Raw genomic sequence first — 23,236 nt, forward strand, 5'->3', positions numbered from 1 at the left:
AATCTGAGTGGAACACAATTCCTCAAAAGTGATTTAGAATTATCAAAAATGGGACTATTCAGACATTCCTGAATTGAAACATTTCAATTTGGTTTGTGAAACTGATTGCAATAGTTCATTTTGCATCAATTCGACACTGAAAAGTGTCGACCTGAGCTACCGGGGTGTCTCATGGGAGTTATAGTTTGAGCACACCACGCCATCAGTCTCCTTTCTAGGCCATGTCCCGCAGTTGAACTGTATCTCCCAAGACTCATCAACACGATTCAACCAGAGAAGAGACTTACATGGTTCATGGGAGATGCATCCAGCCAGAGAGCTCAGCCAGAGAGGAGAACTGGAGCATGAGGCACCATGGCAACTCAGGCAGACACAGATCTGAACTGAAATTAAACATTTTGATTTGGTTTGACAAACCAAGGTATTTCGATTTGGGTCAATCCAACTTGAAATGAAATACTTAATTTCATTGTTACTGAGTAAAAATGGAAAAACTTTGGCAAAATCAAAATTTACCATGAAAAATGTCAAATTTGTGGAAATTGCATTTTGATGAAAATTCCTAACCAGATCTATTGATATTAAATATTGTTTGTGCTTATTATTTTTTAAATTCCACAAAGCTTATTTATAAAAAATAAAAAGAGTTCTTCCTTCACTTTGTCTATAAAGGTTTGAGGATGACTGCAAAATCCAAATTATAGCTGTGCAATTCTAAGAATTTGGCCCTTGATGGAGCAACTAGGAATATTCTCCTGATGTGTACCAAATATATTTAATCTCTAGAAAGAATGGGATTTAATTTAAAAAAAAAAGCAACCTGATTTCATTCATGTATGCAACATGCACTACTGTTCTCTTGCTATCATCTGTGTTGCTTCAAACTGGCAGCTCATTGCTCTTGAGCATATGAATGTGGAGCCACAAAAGTTGTTGGTGACAATCTAAGCTTATTTTTGGTCTACGAAAAACTGATCAGCTTCTGTAAATCAACCAGTTTCAGGTTATAGTTTCCTGATAATGAATTTGAAGCAAGTGGGCCAGTGATACCACCAGGAGTTAGTAAAGATGATTCATTATATTATATAGAAGTAACAACAACAAAAGTGAGGCCATTTATCACCATACTATTCTAATCTATATAAATCATCATCTGGCACTATAAACTCAGTTTTAAACCTGTTGGATTTTTAGAAGCAGGACTACAGGGAGAATATTTTGCTCTCACTCTGAAGTTGATGGACATCAACAACAGCATTGGTTTCCCACATACTTATACTTGTATTAAATAAATTTTCCATGACCTTCTGTTTAAACTTACAGTGCTTTATCAATTTAAATACAGTGGACTATTTAAAGGAGTTATTGTTGAACAAAATTCTTGGAAAGTTTTTACATAGCCTATCTTACCTTACTCTTTCCTTTGAGTCTCCAAATGTTTCCTTGAGATTGGAGAAGTCTGGGTAATAGGAAGCAAGAGGGGAAATAATCTCAAGAACGCCCGACTGCACTTCATTAGGGAAGCTGTAAAGAAAAGATTAATAACCAAGGGCTAAAACAACAAAAGGACTTAGACATTGCAACTGCCAGCATTGCAATGCCTAACATTTAGGCATCCTGATGCTCAGTGGAATCCTGAGCATCAAGTTATACAATGCACGGGGAAAGTTAGGCACCTAAGAATGGGATTCTTAGAATCCAGGAAGCTGATCAGGACCTAAGCTAGCCAGTAGGAAATGCTGGGGAGAGGAGCAGAGTCTAGGCCCATGCTTCAAATGTAGTTAGGTGCCTAAGTGTGGGTCACAGGGAGGTGCCTATCTCCACTTGGAATTCACAGCCATGAACTCTTTCCTGGAGTTAGGTGCCTAAGTCAGGTCAGCCCTTTCTCACAAAAATGACCGAGAGAGAGAAAGAGAGAGAGAGACCACTCCACCACAGCCAATAGCCCAGAGGGTACAGCACTCACCTATGATATGGGAAACCTGTTAGGCATCAAATACCTACTCAGGCCAGTTTTGAGCAGGGATTTGAACTTGGATCTCCCATGTCAGTTCCCGAGTCTGGGCTGTTGGGTATTCTGGGATGGGTATACAGACACACACACACTCTCTCTCACTTGTTTCTTGATCTGCTTCCCCCCGACTGTCTGGCATGCTCTGCAAATCCCTACCAGATCAGGCCCCACAGGTGAGACAGGCAGGGGAACAACTAGTTTGAGAATCCTGCTAGGTCTTAGACATCAGCGAGGGTGCCGAGCAGTCAGTGGAGTCAGGATTCAGGTGGTTTTGTGCATGCCCACTGGCAAAAACTTGGATGCCTAAGGAATTTAAATACCTACAGGTTTAGGCGGTAACTGACTGGACATTTTTAAGATCATAGTGGTGCCTAAAGAGGCAGTTAGGTATGTAAAAGCTTTTCTACACAATGGGATAATGCACTCAAAGGGGATGTGATTTCAAAAGCACATTAACTGGTCCATTTAGACTCTGTTGGTGTGCACTAAATGTTCCATTGTCTGCTTTAATATAGTGCTGGTTGAAACAGTACCATGTTAAAGCACACTGGGGAACCCTTAGACCTGCTAGTGCACACTACACGAGCCAATTAATACATGTACTTTAGAAATCACCCTCCCGTACAGCTCATTACTCACCATGTAGATTAGCCCTAAAATTCCTTGTGGATCTAACTAGCCCTCAGGTGTTAATCCTGGCATAGGGATCTGTACAGGCAGTTCCTAACCCCACGTTGAATCCCAGACCATGTCTACATGGGCAAAAAGATGTGTTTTTAAAAATCAAGCTAACTCAGTTGAATAAACTTAACTCAACTGAAAAGTATACTGAGGCTTGGTCTACACTTGAAAGTTTTACAGGAATAACCATTTTGGTTCAGACGTTTTACTAAAATAGCTAAACTGGTAATAGCCCTAATGTGGATGTAATTATACCGGTATAAAAGTGATTTATACTGGTATACCTTTTCCAATATGGGATCGGGAATAACTATGTGCTAGAGAGTAGAGATGTCACACTTCATGTACACTTTTCATGAAGTCTTTGGCTTTCCTATGACACACTTTCTGCTGTGGAGCAGAAACAAAGGAATCTAGAACAGGACAGTAGCAGGCTACAGCCAGACAGTTGCAGAAAGTTTTACTACCTTATTTCTGTGCATAGTTTCCATTCTTAATAAAGGGTTATCTTCAAACTGGTCTGCTTGTTGGTAAAAAATGGTTGCCTTCTTTCTATAGCTGTTCTTTGAGATGTGTTTTACCTGTTCAGTTCCACTGTAAGTGATTCAGAAGCAAACACACATAGAGGTGGGTTTTGAATCTACTGAACAGAGACTGTAAGACAACCCATACAAAACTGGCATCATCTCTGGACTGACGGGCAACGGCATAATGAGAAGCAAAACTGTGGACCAATGACCAAGTGGCTGCTTTACAAATATCTACAATTGGCATTGGACCCAAGAAAGCTGCAGAAGCTGCCTGTCCGGTGAGAGAATGCACCAACACTCTAGTCGGCAGAATAGTATTAGCCAGTGGGTAGCACAAACACGCATGAAATGGGACCTAGGATGAGATTTTCTGAGTGGAAACTGGTTGGCCTTTAGCTCTGTCTGCAACCACTACAAACAACTGCATAGAGGCTCTAAAAGATTTACTCCAGTCCATGTAGAAAGCTAAAACCCTTCTCGCATCCAATGAGTAAAGCTGTTCTTCATCCCTATGTGCATGGGGTTTCGGAAAGAACAATGGCAAACAGATTGCTTGGTTAACATGAAAATCAGGTCTACTTTCGTGAGAAATTTTGGGTGAGGACAAAGATAAATTTTATCCTTATGGAAAACTGTGTAGGGGGTTCTGACAACTCGCCCCACCCTTCTGGCTGAGGTACTTGCCATCAGAAATGATACCTTCATGGAAAGTGAAGAGAGCAAGTTGCCAGGAGCAAAAAGGGAGGTCCCATAATTTTTGCTAGAACTAAGTTCAGATCCCCAGGAGAGATGGGGTCTCATACATATGGGCATAATCTGACCAAGCCCTTTAGGAAGTGGGTAATGATGGGGTTTGAAAAAAGATTTATCATCCACCAAGAAGTGAAAGGCCATAATGGCTGCCAGATGCACCTTTATAGAGCTAATAGCCAAACTCTGTTTTAGATCTAGCAGATAGTCTAGCACGAGGTCCAGGGATGCCTGCTCTGGAGATGCACCTTTCGCATGACACCAGATGGAGAAATGCTTCCTTTTAGCCATGTAAGTGCTTCTAGTTGAGAGTTTTCTGCTATTCAGAAGCACTTCTTGAATGTCCTTCAAGCAGGACTTTCCAAAGGATATCAGCCATGAAGCATCCACACTGTCAGAAGAAGAAGAGCTTGGAGGTTGGAATGGAGTCCCAGAAAATTACATCTAAATCCAATGGGAGACACAGGGGAGGCTTGACTGACAAGGATATCAGGATCAAGTACCAGTGTTGATCACGCAATGCCGGTGCTACAAGGATGAAGTGAACACAGTCTTGTTTCACTTTGAAAAACAACCCTGGGAAGCAAAGGAATCAGGGGAAAAGCATATAGGAGAAACTTCTTCCAGGATAGAGAAAAGCATCTGTCAACAAACCTGGACCAAGCCCGCCTTGGAAGCAGAACTGATGTTATTTTCTATTAGTTCTTGTTGCAAACAAGTCCACTTGGGGAGTTTCCTGGAGCTGGAAGATGGACCTGGCCACATTTGAACGTTGTGACCACTCATGGTGATCGGAAGGATTTGCTCAGCTTAACCACCAATATGTTCTCAGGATGATAAGCAGCTCTGAGATGAACTGGGTTGGCTAAAAAGAAGTTCCAGAGGCACACTGCCTCCTGGCACAGTTAGTTCGACTGTGCTCCTGCTTGTTTGTTTATGTAAAACATGGTCACCGAATTGTGTCGGAATTAACAATTTTTTCCCCACTACATGGAGGAGGAAGACCAAGCAGGCTAGACATATCTCTCTTAACTCCCTGACATTTATGAGTCTTTTGAGGCTACTGAATACCTTGAGTCTGCAGGGACCCCATATAAGCCCTCCAGCCCAGAAAAGACACATTAGTAGCAGGGGGAGAAAGGGAATCCTCATGCAAACTTTCAGAAGGTTCATCTACCAGTCTAGAAATGACAATATTAACATTGGCACGCCAACCACTTTAGCCAAATGGTGATGACTCAGGGCACACATGGATACTAGCCATGCCTGCAGCTTTCTGAGGTGTGATCTGGTGTGCTGAACTACATAGGTACATGCTGCCATGTGACCAAGAAGACTGAGGCAGCTGCATACTGTTGTGAGGTGGCATGCTTTCAGTTGCAGCACTAAATCCTGTCAAGTTTCTAACCTGGCTTGTGGTAGCAAGGCCATGACCTTTGTGGAGTCTAAGACTGCCCTGATTAATTCTTTTGTCTGTACCAGTTTTAGGATTGATTTGTCTCGATTTACTAGGATCCCCAGTGCATCGCATGTGGACAGGACAGTTGATACACTGGATAGGACTTGAGCCTTAGACCAACCTCTGATCAACCAGTTGTCCAGGTATAGGAATATATGATCACCTAATTTTTGTAGGTGAGTTGCCACGACTGCCATGCATTTTGTGACCACTTGGGGAGCAGCTGACAGACCAAACACAAGCACTGTGAACTGATAATGGCACCCATTCATCACAAATCTGAGATACTTCCAATGGTTGTGATGTATTGCAACATGGAACTAAGCATCCTTTAAGTTGAGGGCAGCATACGAGTCCCCCTGCTCCAGGAAAGGGATAGTTGAAGCTAGGGTAACCACGTGGAATTTTATTTTCTTCAGGAATTTGTTCAACTGTCTTAGATCTAAAATAGTCCTGAGACCCCCTTTTGTCTTGGGGATCAGGAAGTAGTGGGAATAGAAGCCCTTCCCCTGAGGTACAAGGGGACTTCCTCTATGGCCCCTGCCAGAAGAAGAGATTGGACCTCCTGTTGAAGGGAAATCTTGTGACGGTGATCCCTGGAGAGGATTAAGGAAGGGGGATCAGGAGTAGAAATTAACTGGTTGGCATACCCAGTTCCACTGTGCTCAAGACCCACCGGTCTGAAGTTATGTGGACCCAAGCATTTAGAAAGTGGGATAAGCGATTGGTAAACAAATGACGGGGAACAGAGGGAGTTATGGTGACTGGTACACTGTCCTTGACAAACCCATCAACATGCCTCTTTGAATGAGGCAGTTGGACAGGGTGAGCCATTGATGTTTAGGAGGAGGGCAGTGGAGGGCATCTCCTATAACCTTTGCCCTTTTTCCTTAGCAGATCTTGAGCTTGGGAAGCAAACCCTGGTGTTTCTATGGCTGCTGCAGATGAAACTGCTTTCTTTCCACTGCTGGGATATAGATCACAAGAAATTTGAGTGTTGCCCTAGAATCCTTAAAGTTATGAAACCTGCCATTTGTTTTCTCTGAAAAGAGGGAGGGATCTTTGAAATGTATGTCCTGGATAGTCTGTTGGACTTCTAGAGATAGACCACAAGACTGCAACCACGTACACCTTCTCATGACAATAGCTGATGCCATGGTTCAAGCAGCCAAGTCTGCACTATCCAAACTGTCCAGGACTGGAGGGCAGTACTGCCGACCAGCTTACCCTCTTCAGCCATTACTTCAAATTCTTTTCTACAGTCCTCTGGTGGTGTATCTTGAAATTTCATGATGTTCTCCTGGAGGGTGAAGTCATATTGACTCAGGAGAGCCTGTTGGTTTGCAAATCCTTAGTTGTAGTCTTCCTGAAGAATAAAGCTTGCAACCAAACAGATCCAGCCTCTTTGAGTCTTTGTATTTTGGCATTGAAGCTTATTGTCCTTGTCTTTCCCACTCATTTGCAGCTTCCACCCCACCATAAGAGAACCCGGAGGAGATGAGAAAAAAAATGTTCATATCCCATTATAGGGGACAAAGTACCTCCTCTCAACTTGTTTTACTTTCTGGGGCAAGGAGGAGGGTGTCTGCCAAAGGGCCTTGACTGGCTCCAAGAGGCTTCATTAATTGGTAGCACCCCCCTGACCGGGGTCGCCGATACTAGGATGTCCACCAACATATGAAAGCTTTCATGAACCTCTTTTGCCCGAATGTCAAGTACAGAGTCCACTCTTTTTAAATTATCTTGATAAGCTCTGTGGTCCTTTGGTGGCTGTATATCACTTGATAGCTCCACAGCCTCATCTGGTGATGAGGATGAAGATGCAACAAACATCTGAGGTGGTGGTTGGTCTGTGGCTTGTATCAGGGAGGATGCCTGAGCGGCTTTTGGCTGCTCAGTACCAGGGAATGATGCTCTTAGTACCAGTGCCTCCGGTGCACTCTCCATGAGAGCAAGCAAGATGGTTGAGGGGAGGTCCTAGCCCAACTGGGGGATGGGGGCAAGATCACAGAGTGTCCATAATGGCCACTTATGTAGGCCCAGGACCTATCCTTGCCCTGGCCATTGACCCTTAGGAGGACACCAATGCTGGGGCTGCTGCATGGCGCAGGGTCCCAATGACTCTGATGGAGGGCATGTTCTCTCTCCTGGGTGGGAAACAGAGGACCTCACCTCTGAGTTGGGGAAGAAGAGTCAGATGATTCTGACAGTGAAGATGCAAATCCAGATTGGACTGGTGAGAAATAGCCTCATCCCAGGGATGGCGGTACTGGGGAAATCATGGGAGGTGACTACACAGGCTTTTGTGGAGGTTTGGGTAGTGGCACCATAGGATCTCGATCCTGACAGGCATGAGCCTTGGGCATCCATATTGGCTGTGGACCTTCCCCTGCCAGTGATACAAGTACTGAGAGGCTAAACAAGTCTCTTGTGGCTGCATACTCTGGTAACCCCTCCAGGGTTGTTGGGATCAGTGCTGTCTTTTGGCTCCACAAATTTCTTTTGGCTCCTCTAATGTCTTTCAGGAGATGGCCTTGACAGACCTAGCACAAACTCCGGAGGTGGCAATCCCCTCTTGGGAGGAGATGAGTATCTCTTCTGAATGTTTTTTCAGGTCTCTGCCTCTAACTGATGCAACCAAGCAAGGAACCATACCTGAAGAAGGCCTAAGCCTTTTCTTCACACCTGGAGAATGGTCCTGAGGAGCCACAGACATCTCCAGTGGAGTGCTCCATATCAAAGTTGATGAACTTGGGTGCTCGCCATGTGTGAACACTCTGATGGGGGTCAAAGGGCTGCCCCTATAAGCGAGCACTTATCCTCACTGCCTTATCTTTTTTTGAACAGCATTTGAATCCTTTGCAAATATGACATTTGTCACTAGCATGAGATTCCCCCAATCATTTCAAGCATGCCAGGTGTGGATCACTGACTGGCATGGGTTTTGCAAGGCCCGGCAGGACTTGAACCCTGGCAAACACAGCATCATTCCAATACTGTTCCCAGTATTGAAAGATAAAAAGCGGTCAAATGAGACCAAAAATGGGAAACTAAGTACAGTAAAAGCTGTGTTATCCTGCACTTTATCAATTAGAAAGCTCTATAAATTGGTATTTCTGATATTCAATAGGGTTGCTAGGTGTCTGGTTTTCGACCAGAATGCTCGGTCGAAAAGGGACCTTGGACAGCACCGCACACTGAGCCATTAAAAGTCTGGTTGGCATGGGGCCAGCAGGTTCCCTACCTGGCTTCGCGTGGCTCCCTGGAAGCAGTGACATGTCCCTGTTGCTCCTAGGTGGAGGAATGGCCAGAAGGGCTCCCTGAGCTGCCCCCGACCCAAGTGCTGGTTCCTCAGCCCCTGCTGCTGGGAACCGCAGCCAAAGGGAGCTGCAGGGGCAGCGCCTGTGGGCGGAGGCAGCGTGCAGAGCCGCCTGGCTGTGCTGCCATCTAGAAGCAGCAGGGACATGTTGCTGCTTCTGGGGAGCTGTCCAAGGTGGGCGCCACCTGAATCCGGCACCCCAAAACCCCTACCACTCCCAACCCCTGCTACTGAAACTCTGCAACTTACCTAAAATAACATTTAGGGTGAGAAATTGCTTCTTGAAACCAGTCTCTAAGATCTTAAGCTTAGTATGCGTGTTTTGTTTTATTTGCTCGGTAATCCACTTTGTTCTGTTTGCTATCCCTTATAATCACTGAAAATCTGCCTTTTATAGTTAATAAATTTGTTTTGTTTATTATTAAATCCAGTTTGTGCAATTTCTAACAAGGCCGAGGGGAAAGAAGTAGTGCATATCTCTCTTCACATTGAGGGAGAGGGATGAATTTTTAAGAGCTTGCGCTGTGCAGATCTTCCTATACAGCACAAGACAATATACCTTTGGGTCTGCACTCCAAGGGAAGTGAGCACCTGAGTGCTGGGGCAAGTCCCTTAAACTGAGTCTTCCCAGAGCTGATCTCAGTGTGTCTGTCTTTCTGCAGCTGGGTGTGGCCCTGTCTGTGTGTGTTCTAGAGCAGGCTTAACAGCCTGCCTCAGCAAGACAGGATAAAGGGGGCCATGCTGGTGGAACAGGTGGGCTCAGTGGTATCCCAGTACATCAGGTGGCACCTTAAAGGGGGGTAATGCATCACAGATCCATCCTGTCATTCAGTTCCAGTTTCTGGATGTAGATATTATCTATTATATTCTTTGTCATTCAACTGCCTTTCCACTCTGTATCCTCCTTGCATTTAATTGTTCTTCTTTAGTGAGTAAAGGTTGATACTTAAAACACAGCATCAACAATGCAATATTTTTCACAATCAGCTAACGTAGCTGCAATCAATATTCCATTGAAATGGACAATTCAAGCACTTGTCCCTTTCAAGCAAAGACTTTTAGTTTTTCAAGTGTTACTAAACATTTACCAGAGAGTAGGATAAGAGCAAACAAAATTACAGTGAAATCTCAGCCCCAGCTTATTTCTTCACAACAGTTGCACTTGAATTCAGTCTTTCAAAGTCTTTTCAAAATTACTTCATACTGAATCGCAATATAGATAACTGAATTAGTGCATTTCATTGAAGCAGATAGCTATCCAAAATCTGTGGCCCTTAAAAAAGAACAGCTACCCAAACTATCAAACAAAGACACCTAGAAAATGTCACAGATCTCAACACAGATAGCTATAGATTTTAGGGGACTGAGGTCAATGTGGACAGTGTATGAATACAAAGGTGCTTTGGATTGCACTATTAATTCCTTGGAAAGCAGGCTCATATTGAAGAAAATTAACGCATGTTTCAAAGGTTAGAATGCAACCTAAAAGCATTGAATTATGAAATGTGAGTAATGGCACCATTTCAGCAAGTTTTAATTTTGTAGTTCATTGTTGAAACGCTGCAACTTTTCATGTAAAACCGAAAAGCAACTAGCCATACAATAGGTTCTGAGGGAGGACTTACCTGGTTCTAACACTTTCTGCAATATTGTTAACATACTCTGCATTCACCTAAAGAAGTAGAGAACAAAAAAGTATCTAACACACTCCTTCTTTTTACCCAATTTAATATTTTCATTAACTTCCAGTCTAACTGATACAAGTATACACACAAAACACTTCACTGCCTAATTTTTTAATTCTAAGCAAGAGTAATTATATCAGTGTTCCTACAACTAAATATTGTTGTGTTACCCAGGCATCTGAATTTATATTATAAATCATAGATGCTTCATTTGTGTCTAAATGATTTGTGTGTGGACTATATACAGGTTCTCATCACTTTAGTAAGAGAGAGATCACAGATTTGCAGCAATCTGTCTACAGCCTCTAGTTGTGAGGACTAAATTAGTATGTCCCTCTGATCCTGTTCTCAGTAAAGAGGTCATTTGGATTGATCATCAAAAAAATCACTAACTTTTATTAACCTGATCCCCATTGTTGGTGAGAAAACTCACCTGTGCAAACTTTCCTTGCCTAGGGCTATCCATATCCAAAGTTTTAAACAAGAGTTTGCTCCTCATTTAACTAACTGGTGGCATTTAGCCTGGAAATTAGAATGTCAGATTTTGCTCATTATTGCTGCCCCATACAACTAGCAGTTTTAGTATGGAAAATTCAGGTTTTAACTGAATGAAAATCTAACACTGCTTAAAGGTGTTGTCCCTTTGGAGCTGTAGGGGTGATTCTGCTAGTTTAGGATTGGTTATTTTAAAAAGTTACAGCCAAGCTTCATCACAAGATGTACATTAAAACAGCAATAAGTCAAGAATACATAGCTGTTGAGGGTTGACAAGAGAAAGCTACTTCAACAACTGTGTTACCCACTTACAGACATGATACTACTTAGAGTTACCCATGACGCAAGCATTTGGGAACCCGATCCCCAGAAGCTTCAAGGGCTAATAAAGTTACTGTGCCCGAAGCCACTTCATTTCTTTTAAATTGGGAAATTACACCAAATTAGAAAGTGACCCTGAAGATTCCTGGGGAGGGATTCCATCCTTCCTACTCTATACTACTCTGGCCTGGCCCTTATACACTGCTACAGCAGCATAAAAAGACAAGAAAAAATCTTTAGCTGGCTGGTGGGGAGTTCCTTTGGTGCAGGCACTATGCAAAGCTGCTGTAACAGCCTTACATAGGACCCCTCACAAGCCCCTACACTGGAAGCATACTGGGGGAGGGGCAGAGCTTAAAGCAATCTTAGCCTCCCACCCTCTGGGCTGTATCTGTGTGTGCTGCACCTCCTGGAGGTGCAGCACATAATTGCACACCTCTTAAATAACATGGTGTTAAAGGTAATTTATCTCTCAGTGTAGGGAGGGATTGTCTTAATTAATACTGTGTCAATTGATCAAGGCTAACTCTAGTGTGAACCTAGTATTTCTGCTTCTGCCCTCCATTAGGGGTCCACCAAAGAGGCAACTTTAATTCCCACTGAAGAGTGATAGGAGCTCCACCAGCAGGAGTCACCATGGAGTAACTGAATTGGTATATTCCCCAGTTGTCCTGGCCTCCTCTCCTTTAAAGCAAGTATTACTCACTTTTACCTCAGGGATGGCATATTATTGCCTACCCCTCATAAGTAGCTTCTTTATGCCACTGTAACCTAGACCCCTTGCAGGGCAAGGCCCTCTACCGGACTTATCCCACTGTAAAACAGTCTAAATTTACTGGCTTATTTTCTAGTCTAGCTAAATTTACAATTTAATTTTAAAAATTAAACTATCATAATGATCTGGACCAGAAAGAGACATCAGGATCCTATTTAAGCTGATAAGGTGAAGTGTGATCTAGGTATTATTTATAGTTTGAACAGTTATAAATGTGGTTAACTAAATTAGTACACTTTCTTTTACATTTAATAATTACATTTATTAAATAAGTGGGAACTAGCAGTTAAAGAATGCATAAAGACAGCTAGATTGTGAGAGCGGATGTGGGTCCCCAACCACCACCATCTGTCTGCAAAGAGTTGCTAAATAATGCACTTTTATTAGGTGTATTTCATAGCTATAGTTCTTTCACCATAAGAACAAGAGATTCAGGGAGAGGAAAATTCCCAGTTACCTGAAACCTAATTTATGCACATCATTTTCAAATAAGAGCTATTATGTTTTGTAGATTTTATAACCACAGTATTTACTTTTCTCTGAAAAACTGTCACTTCACATGCAATCTGCTAGAGCGTCAGAGTGTCTTGTAAAATACTAATAATCCTAAATAGCTGACAAATACCTCTATTTCTTTCAAATTAAGGTAATAAGCTCATATTTTGTCAGTTTCTATGGACTTTTGTGGATGACAGTTTTCAAATCCTTTCATTCTGAGAATAGAATACTTTGCGTTAAAAGACAAAAATGAATTTGCATGATTTTATTTGAAAGAGATGTGACTGCAAGCAGAGCAAGGGTGCCTGTGAATATAATGTGACAGTTGTTACCTGTATAATCTTTTTTTCACAGTTCTTTTCTAGACAAGACCAAGGCACTGACCACTACACATGTCCTAATAGGCACAAAGTTTGGGAATTTTATGACTGCCAACATACAAAGGAATACGGTATGTCAGCTTCTAGCATTTAATTAAATAGGATTCCATGCAAATTCTTGACCATGTTATTGGTCCTTTATTGAAAAGTAGGGATCTTTTCCCATATTTCAATTGCATGGAAAAATCCTTCCAAAAGCAATGATGATCAGTAAATGAAAGTGTTTCATACACTACTGTACTCACACATAGATTCCTATATTGTCTCTTTATTAACATAAATACACCTATTCATACTAACTTACCTCTCCTACAAAGATAACCACTACACAATCATTCTTCTGCTCTGCAGACATCTCATAGAAGAGAGAGTTCAACGTGCCCAACAGATAACTTTGTTTTCCCCTTTTCACAGTAGGAATACCCATCACCAGGGAGACTGCAAACAGAAATTAAAATAATTTCATCTCAAGTCAAATAGAGGCTATTTAGTGAGTTTTTGCAATTTTATATGATGAAAATAACACACAGAAAAGGGACCATCATAAATAGGAACTAAAATAGACTAATCAACAAATTAATGTTTATGCAGAGTTTTGACAGGGTATGAACTGCCATATGGCATGGGATATGCTGTGTGTCATGACCGTAAACTAGGTTGGAGTCATTTTAATTTGTACGCTGTAGGCACTGGGCCTACATTACATAGATGTTAAGCAATTTTGAGGACTCTGACCATGTTTACACAGGGATGTTACATTGATCTACTTTGTGCACTCTGAGTGCAACAATTAAATATATCCAACCAAAGTGTGTATACACCATTTTGTTTTGTTGGTTTAAGGTACTTTCCTTTATAATCATTGCATCCACACAGCTCCAAGTTTGTTTGAATGAATTGCTCAGCACTCTGATCTGTGATTTTTCTTTTGGTGCATTCTGGGATGACTATGAGAAAGTACAGAAATTTCTGTAATTGGGGGGCTCAAACTAACAAATCCCCATGATTCCTCTCCTGACACCCTTTAAATTTGACAGAGCCATTTTAGAACTGCTGTCAAGCAGAACGGAAGACAAACTGCTGAACACTGCAATCATAAGTCATTACAACAGAGGTGTGCAAACTACGGCCTGTGGGACTGTTCTGCCCAGCCCTTGAGCTCTTGGCCCTGGACGCTCGCCCCTGGCCTCTCCCTCACTGTCCCCCCTCCCTCACAGTCTTAGCTCACTGCATCGCTGGCGCAATGTTCTGGGCAGCGGGACTGTGAGCTCCTGGGGCAGCGCAGCTGCAGAACCTGGCCTGACCCATTGCTCTGAGCTGCGTGGCTGGCTCCAGCCGGGTGGTGCAGCTGCCTGTCCTGGCGCAGCCGTGCTGCCAACCACCGATGCTCCAGGCAGCATGGTAAGGGGGCAGGTAGCGGGGATGGATAGAGGGCAGGGGAGTTTGGGAGGTGGTCAGGGGCTGAGGGGTGGATAAGGGTTGGGGCGGTCAGAGGTTGGGAAACAGGGGGTTGGATGGGGCAGGGGTCCCGGGGGGGCAATCAGGAAGAAGAGGGTGGGTTGGATGGGGGCGGTGGGGGCCAGTTAGAGGCAGGGGGCAGTTAGGGGTGGGGGTTTAGGGGCAGTCAGGGAGAAGGGCTGGTTGGATGGGGCAGGGGTCCGGGAGGGGCAGTCAGGAAGGAGAAGGGGGGTTGGATGGGGTGGCAGGGGCAGTTAGGGGCAGGAGGTTCGGGGGCAGTCAGGGGACAGAGAGCAGGGAGGGTGGATGGGGCAGGAGTCCTGGGGGGACCATCAGGGAACAGCGGGGGTTGGATGGGGCAGGAGTCCTGGGGTGGGGGGCGTTGGGGGTGAGAAGCAGGGGGGTCGGATAGGGGGTGGGGGCCAGGCCACTCCTGGCTGTTTGGGGAAGCACAGCCTCCCATAACCGCCCTCCATACAATTTCTGAAACCCGATGTAGCCCTCAGGCCAAAAAGTTTGCCAGTCCCTACATTACAACAATGTAACAAACAGGATCAGGCACGTGCATTTGGAGTCAGGGGGGTGGATGCTTTTGGCTCTGCAGTTTCATAGGGCTGTTGATGCTTGTGACTGTGTTCCCGGCGTGCAGCTTGGACTGTGGAACTACTGAGCACTCTGTCCCACCAACCTGGGCTCCCTCTCACGCTGTGATACTGTTGGCAAGTTACAAACCTCTGGCAGGTACTGCACATACACAGACATCCATAGGCAGGGACACACCCAACTGTGTTACATGAATGCGTCTCCCAGCCACTCATGAACCAAGAAGAGAGAGGCTTCAACAAATTCCCCCCAACTCTCCAGCCTGTATGGTCTTGCACCCCAGAACTGTATGGTCTTGCCCTGTTAGAAGCCTGACCAGAGTAAGTTCATTACCCAGTCCACCCCTCCCTCAATGTGAAGAGGACACACACTAGCTTTTGTAAACTGAGCTGAGATTTCCCAAGCACTTCAACCAAAACACACTGTTTTAGGTAAAATATAAAACAGGTTTATTAACTACAGAAAGATCGATTTTAAGTGATTAAGAGCTTGTCTACACTACCGCTTAAATCAGGAGTGGCCAACCTGAGCTGGAGAAGGAGCCAGAATTTACCAATGTACATTGCTAAAGAGCCACACTAATACTTCAGCATATGAGTGACAGTCAAACATGAGGGAAGTGTGTGGATGTAGTTGGTATAACAGTCTGTAATACTGCTGTCCCCACAACTGCTTGTGCAAGAAGAGGCCGGGACTAATGTGTAATGTTTCATGAAACTATGGCTAGAGCTACAGATAGCCTACAGATGTCCAGAATAGGTATCTCTCAAAGAGATGCTGTAGAAGTTGATTTTGCTTTAGCGGAATGGGTTCTCTCTTCATCCACAGAAGAAATATGCACCAGTTGATAAAGAATGATGCAGACAGAGGTCCACTTTGAGTGTTTCTGAGCAGATAATGCTTGTCCTTTAGATCACTCTACTAAAGCAACAAATAGTCTAGGCATTTTCCTGATTGGTTTTGTTGTCTGCAGAAAGAATGCCAAAAGACCCTCAGATGTAAAGAGAGAAGTCTTTTCTCCTCATTGGAAGCATGAGGTTTTGGAAAGAATACTGGTAAGTGAATAGATTGATTCATATGAAACTCAGGAATTAATTTAGGGATGAATTTTGGATGGAGGCAAAGGGAAACCTTCTCCTTATGAAATGTGGTATGTGGCAGATCTGCCATAAGCACTCCCAGTTCACTCATTCTTCTGGCTGATGTGATGGCAATTAAGAAAGTGACTTTTCATGGAGGTGTAGGAGCAAGTGGCTAGTGGTTCAAAGGGAGGTCTGGTAAGTATGGAAAGAACAAGATTAAGATCCCATTGTGGTGTTGGTTTCACCATCAGATGGAAAGTTCTAAAGAGGCCCTTCAGGAATCTGGTTGTTGTTGGATGAGTAAAAACAGCATAGTCCTCAACTGAAGAATGGAAGTTGCTGACTGCTGCAAGGTGTACCCACAGTGAGCTAATGGAAAGACCCAACATCTTGACAGTGAGTAGGTAATCTAAAATAATAAGAGTTCCCACAGATTGTAGGGATAATTGGTTCTGTTGTGACCTTGTGGAGAAATGTCTCCATTTTGCCAGATAGCATTTTCTGGTGGAAGCCCTTCTGCTTTGATTGAGAACAGATTGATGTTCAGGCCTTTAAAAATGAATGCTCTAAATCTGATGCCATTTTAGATTTGGTTTTGGTGAGTAGTGAGGACCTCATAGAAGAAATGGTTGTAGGGTACAACCTTGGTTCAAGCGATCATGAGCTAATTCAGTTCAAACTAAATGGAAGGATAAACAAAAATAGATCTGTGACTAGGGTTTTTGATTTCAAAAGAGCTAACTTTAAAAAATTAAGGAAATTAGTTAGGGAACTGGATTGGACTGAAGAACTTGTGGATCTAAAGATGGAGGAAGCCTGGAATTACTTCAAGTCAAAGTTGCAGAAACTATCAGAAGCCTGCATCCCAAGAAAGGGGAAAAAATTCATAGGCAGGAGTTGTAGACCAAGCTGGATGAGCAAGCATCTCAGAGAGGTGATTAAGAAAAAGGAGAGTGGAAGATGGGAGGGATTAGCAAGGAAAGCTACCTGACTGAGTCAGAACATGTAGAGATAAAATGAGAAAGGCCAAAAGCCATGTAGAGTTGGACCTTGCAAAGGGAATTAAAACCAATAGTAAAAGGTTCTATAGCCATATAAATAAGAAGAAAACAAAAGAAAGAAGAAATGGGACCGCTAAACACTGAAGATGGAGTGGAGATAAAGGATAATCTAGGCATGGCCCCAATATCTAAACAAATACTTGGCCTCAGTCTTTAATGAGGCTAATGAGGGGTTTAGGGATAATGGTAGGATGACAAATGGGAATGAGAATATGGAGGTAGATATCACCACATCCAAGGTAGAAGCCAAAAACTTGAACAGCTTAATGGGACTAAATCGGGGGGCCCAGATAATCTTCATCCAAGAATATTCAAGGAACTGGCACATGAAATTGCAAGTCCATTAGCAAAAATTTGTAATGAATCTGTAAACTCAGGGGTCGTACCATATGACTGGAGAATTGCTAACATAGTTCCTATTTTTAAGAAAGGAAAAAAATGTGATCCGGGTAACTACAGGCCTGTTAGTTTGATATCTGTAGTATGCAAGGTCTTGGAAAAAAATTTGAAGGAGAAAGTAATTAAGGACATTGTGGTCAATGGTAATTGGGACAAAATACAACACGGTTTTACAAAAGGTAGATCTCCTTCTTTGAGAAGGTAACAGATTTTTTAGACAAAGGAAATGCAGTGGATCTAATTTACCTCGATTTCAGTAAGGCATTTGATACAGGTCCACATGAGGAATTATTAGCTAAATTGGAAAAGATGGAGATCAATATGAAAATTGAAAGGTGGATAAGGAACTGGTTAAAGGGGATACTGCAACGGGTCACACTGAAAGGTGAACTGTCAGGCTGGAAGGCAGTAGCTAGTGGAGTTCCTCAGGTTTTGGGACCAATCTTATTTAATCTTTTTATTACTGGCCTTGGCACAAAAAGCGGGAATGTGCTAATTAAGTTTGCGGATGACACAAAGCTGGGAGGAATTGCCAATACAGAGAAGGACCAGGATATCATACAGGAAGATTTGGATGACCTTGTAAACTGGAGTAATAGTAATAGGATGAAATTTAATAGTGAAAAGTGCAAGGTTATGCATTTAGGGATTAATAACAAGAATTGCTGTTATAAACTGGGGAAGCATCACTTGGAAGTAACAGAGGAGGAGGAGGACCTCGGAGTATTGGTTGATCACAGGATGACTATTAGCTGCCAATGTGATATGACCATGAAAAAAGCTAATGCGATCTTGGGATGCATCAGGCAAGGTATTTCCAGTAGAGATAAGGAGGTGTTAGTACCGTTATACAAGGCACTGGTGTATAGCAACGTTATACAAGGCCAACTTCATCTGGAATATTGTGTGGTTCTGGTCTCCCATGTTTAAGAAGGATGAATTCAAACTGGAACAGGTACAGAGAAGGGCTACTAGGATGATCCGAGGAATGGAAAACCTGTTTTATGAAAGGAGACTCAAAGAGCTTGGCTTGTTTAGCCTAACCAAAAGAAGGCTGAGAGGAAATATGATTGCTCTCTATAAATATACCAGAGGGATAAATATCATGAAGGGAAAAGAATTATTTAAGCTCAGTACCAGTGTGGACACAAGAACAAATGGATATAAACTGGCCATCAGGAATTAGACGAAGGTTTCTAACCATCAGAGGAGTGAGGTTCTGGAACAGCCTTTCAAGGGAAGCAGTGGGGGCAAAAGACATATTTGGCTTCAAGACTAAGCTTGATAAGTTTATGGAAGGGATGATATGATGGGATAGCCTAATTTTGGCAATTAATTGATCTTCAACTATTAGAGGTAGATATGCCGAATGGCCTGTGATGGGATGTTAGATGTGGTGGGATCTGAGTTACTCCAGAGAATTCTTTCCTGGGTGTCTGGCTGGTGAGTCTTGCCCACATGCTCAGGATTTAGCTGATCGCCATATTTGGGGTTGGGAAGGAATTTTCCTCCAGGGCAAATTGGCAGAGGCCCTGGGGTTTTTTTGCCTTCCTCTGGAGAGTGGGGCACGGGTCACTTGCTGGAGGATACTCTGCACCTTGAAGTCTTTAAACCACGATTTGAGGACTTCAATAGCTCAGACATAGGTTAGGGGTTTGTTACAGGAGCGGGTGGGTGAGATTCTGTGGCCTGTGTTGTGCAGGAGGTCGGACTAGATGATCATAATGGTCCCTTCTGACCTTAAAGTCTATGATTCTATGATGTCGACCCAAATACCAATCCATGAAAAGAGGGCCTGGGTTGCGATGTCTAGCTTTGCTATTCTCTTAATTCAGATGATCTGGAAAGGATCAGATGCTTTTGGTTGAGATGGGTTGAGATCTCCTGAAGGTCTGAAAACCAAAAGTGTCTGGGACAGTTCTGCACAGTAAGAGTGACCCAAGCTTTGTCATGGCAAATCTTTCTTAGAACTTCTGGTATTAGTAGGACGGGAGGAAAGGCATACCTGAGATGGTCTGTCCAAGGTAGCAGAAGGACCTCACCCTTGGAGTCCTGGCCCAGAGCTGGTGTGGATCTGACTTTTTTCTCTGCTTTTAATAGATCTTGTGTTTGTTTGAATTAAACCATTTGCATAATAGATTGTATTGAGGTAAGATCACTGAGGTACATCTGGAAGGGAAGACAACCTCCTGACATCTGGTGAAGGAGAAAATGGTACTATTCCTAGACCACTCAGCCAAGGCAACCTCCTATGTGTGCCATCCAGATACTATAATCAGGAGGGATATGGGAAAAGTTGATGGAGGAGTGGCAGGAAATGGGAAGCAAAAGTTACACTTTTAGTTAGAAGTTTTAAGAAAAACAAGCTGTTGTGCTGCTTCCTCTAAGAAGGGTACTACAGAATAATGAGTCCCACAGGATTTTTATTATATAAGCATTAATATTCTAAGAGAATAACCTTCCTAGCCTAGTAATAAAAATGTATGTTTGTTCTTCTCACAAAAAATTTTCAATTTAAAAGTTTGTATAGTTACTGACATAAATTAAGCCTTCTTTTCTTTTTATCACCATACTCACTCTGGACAATGTGATCATGCAGCTTCAAATAATACACAACTAAAAACAATCTCTGCTGACAAATTGTAGATGTCAGGTATGAACTAAAATTACTGAAATTCCCTAAGAAGAGATAATGAACTATTTTCTTCTTGTTTCATTTTATGGGTTTTTTTGCAGGGGAAAATGGGGGGGGACAATGACTGTACGGTTAGTTGCTAGGCTGTTAGAACTTGTTTTCAGAAAAAACATGTACTGAACTACTGTAAAGAATTAAGTGGTATTTTCAAACAGGTATAATAAAGATAAAAATTTATATATTAACAGGCCAAATTTTGAAACTACAAACCTTGTACATCTCTTCAAGTGAAAATAAAAATGCCACCAAATATTAAATTTTAGCTCTTACCTCCAGTTCTCCCTTGTCCAATGACAACATTTGGATAAAGGCTGTTTTCATGCTCCCGGAGGTGAGGTAGGTAGTAGTGTATGTTTGTAAGATGCAAAGGGAACTTGCTGATGAAATTTAACACTTTCCACTTCATGACATCTTAAAAACAAAAGCAGAAGAGGATTGAGGGTCATTATTCTGACAAATATTTTCCCTCAAATAAAAGTTTAGCATATTACAAATATAAGTTTATTAAATCAGAGACATTTTATCAGAGATTACTGTAGGTCAAATCCATTATTTTTCATGGTGGTGAATGATTAGCTTTCTTATTGATTGCACAAGTTAAATAGCAGATCCTTCAATCAAAAACAAGTTTCCCAAAGTCTCTGATGGACTGCAGGAACAGGCCCCAAATGAGTTTATTATTGTGATGTGTTTTGTGTCAAGGTTCCTTCCCCACTCTGAACTCTAGGCTACAGATGTGGGGATCTACATGAAAGACCCCCTAAGCTTATTCTAACCAGCTTAGGTTAAACGCTGTCACCAAAGTGTTACACAAAGAACAGGGGAAATGCCCACTTGTAAACGTCTCCCGTGCAAAATATCCCCCCAAGCACTACACCCCCTTCCTGGGGAAGGCTTGATAAAAATCCTCACCAATTTGCATAGGTGAACACAGAGCCAAAACCTTGGATCTTAAGAACAATGAAAAAAAATCAGGTTCTTAAAAGAGAATTTTAATTAAAGAAAAAGTAAAAGAAAAACCTCTGTAAAGTCAGGATAGTAAATACCTTACAGGGTAATCAGATTCAAAACATAGAGAATCCCTCTAGGCAAAACCTTAAGATACAAAAAGACACAAAAACAGGTATACACATTCCATTCAGCACAACTTATTTTATCAGCCATTTAAACAAAACAGAATCTAATGCATATCTAACTAGATTGCTTAATAACTCTTTACAGGAGTTCTGACCTGCATTCCTGCTCTTGTCCCGGCAAAAGCATCTCGCAGACAGAGAGAACCTTTGTTTCTCCCTCCACCCCCAGCTTTGAAAGTATCTTGTCTTCTCATTGGTCATTTTGGTCAGGTGCCAGTGAGGTTATCCTAGCTTCTTAACCCTTTACAGGTGAAAGGGTTTTGCCTCGGGCCAGGAGGGATTTAAAGGTGTTTACCCTTCCCTTTATATTTATGACAGTTTGTATTACAGTTGGTCAGAAATATGTCTTCAGAACAGTTTGCTGTCAGAAAATGCTATTTAAACAAAACCAAAATTTTTCATAAAATTATACTGATTTTGAAAAAAAAATTAGAAAAAATTGCAAGAATTGTTTTGAAATTGTCAAAGTGTCCTGGTTTAATATTTTTGGAACAAAAAGTTTTGATTTCTTATTTTGAAATTTAATTTTATATAAAAAATTAAGTGTCAAAATTGAAACTCTTCATATGTATCAGAATGTTTTGTTTCAGCTGACCCAAAACATATTTTTAAAATCTTTTCTTTTTTGCAGGATTGAAAATTAATTTTCTGACCAGCTCTAGTTTGTATTACAGTAGCACCGAGAAGTCCCAATCAGATTGGGACCCTACTGTATTAGGATTTCTACAAAAAACATAGTAAGAGAGAGTCCCTTACCCAGAGATTTTACTGTTAAATGCCCCAGTCCTGCAACTGCTTTCACATAGGCAGACTCCTGCATCCATACACAGGTCCACTGATTTCAGTGGGGCTCTGTTGGTGCTCTGCTTATGCATAAGCAGTTGCAGGATTAAGCCTCATTTGAGAGAAGAGCCAACAAGTCGGTGTAACAAAAAATTAGAGAGGATAATTTTTGTCAGTTGTAAACAAACAAGAAATATCATTAATATCAGTAATTCCTAATCCACAACTTCCAGTATTTCCCAGCAGGCAAATGGTGAACCTTCTCTCTTAGAATGCAATACATGGAGTTTTTAACTGAGCACATGAAGGGCCTGAATCAGATGTCCTTATACAGTTAGAACTCCCATTGTTTACAAGGACAATGAGACCATGACCTTTAAACAGATATTGAGCAAACAAAAGCTGCAGTAGCAAAGAGTAATATGTAGCACTTTATTCTTGAGTCTTCAGAATTTTAAAAGGGAGGCGACATTTAATTAAAATACATACCAATGTTGAAATAATCCAAATGTGAATTTATAAAAATAATCCAAATTTACCAAATACAATCAATTAAAGTTGAAAATTGTCACTTGCTAACTTTATCTGTCTAGATATAAATATATTACATTTCTATGGGCTCCAGTTTTGTGAAACATTACTCAGAATAAATGCTAGGAAATTGCTAAAATATAGGATTATAAAAGCTACTAAAAACCTATATAGCCTGTTCCTAAAATCATTCAGAGGTCAATTAAAAGCTGTGAAACAAAAATATTTTCCACTTAATTAATACAAGGAACCCAATGTGCAAAGATGATGGGTACCATTAGGTAAGCTAATAAATATTTGAAAGGACTAAATGAAAGACCTTACTCTTTGTTTTGTTTTAAGAAAGGAACATGAGCAGCAAAAGATCTTTTTCACTCAAATGTGTACCTGCTAAACAGCTAGCAAGAAATCATTACAAAATTTAACTTTACCAGTTGCCTTAGGGCTTATTTCTGCTGTCCTGACACAAGTGGGACTCCTATGTACATCATATGAGAATTCTGTCTATGTCATTCCCTCCCTGTCCCTGGGATTACCTATGCTTATGTAGGTATATATGAGAACAAGCACATATATAGGCC

At 42.0% G+C, this 23,236-nt stretch overlaps 1 protein-coding gene across 14 annotated transcripts in view; it reads right to left on the reverse strand.

Moving 5' to 3' along the window:
• MGAT4D (MGAT4 family member D) overlaps window positions 1–23,236 on the reverse strand; it is a 103,118-nt gene that overhangs the window by 40,592 nt on the left and 39,290 nt on the right. For 13 of the 14 annotated variants that reach the window (XM_038400425.2, XM_038400430.2, XM_038400427.2 and 10 more), the window contains 4 exons: window positions 20,476–20,616; window positions 13,212–13,345; window positions 10,379–10,425; window positions 1,411–1,524 (listed from right to left, as the gene is read on the reverse strand). In XM_038400425.2, coding sequence (XP_038256353.1) covers window positions 1,411–1,524; window positions 10,379–10,425; window positions 13,212–13,345; window positions 20,476–20,616 — 436 coding nt within the window. The remainder of the gene's footprint in view (window positions 1–1,410; window positions 1,525–10,378; window positions 10,426–13,211; window positions 13,346–20,475; window positions 20,617–23,236) is intronic. The other variant, XM_038400429.2, reaches the window with a different exon arrangement.

This window comes from Dermochelys coriacea, chromosome 4 (assembly GCF_009764565.3).
Source record: "Dermochelys coriacea isolate rDerCor1 chromosome 4, rDerCor1.pri.v4, whole genome shotgun sequence".
Lineage (NCBI taxonomy): Eukaryota > Metazoa > Chordata > Testudines > Dermochelyidae > Dermochelys > Dermochelys coriacea.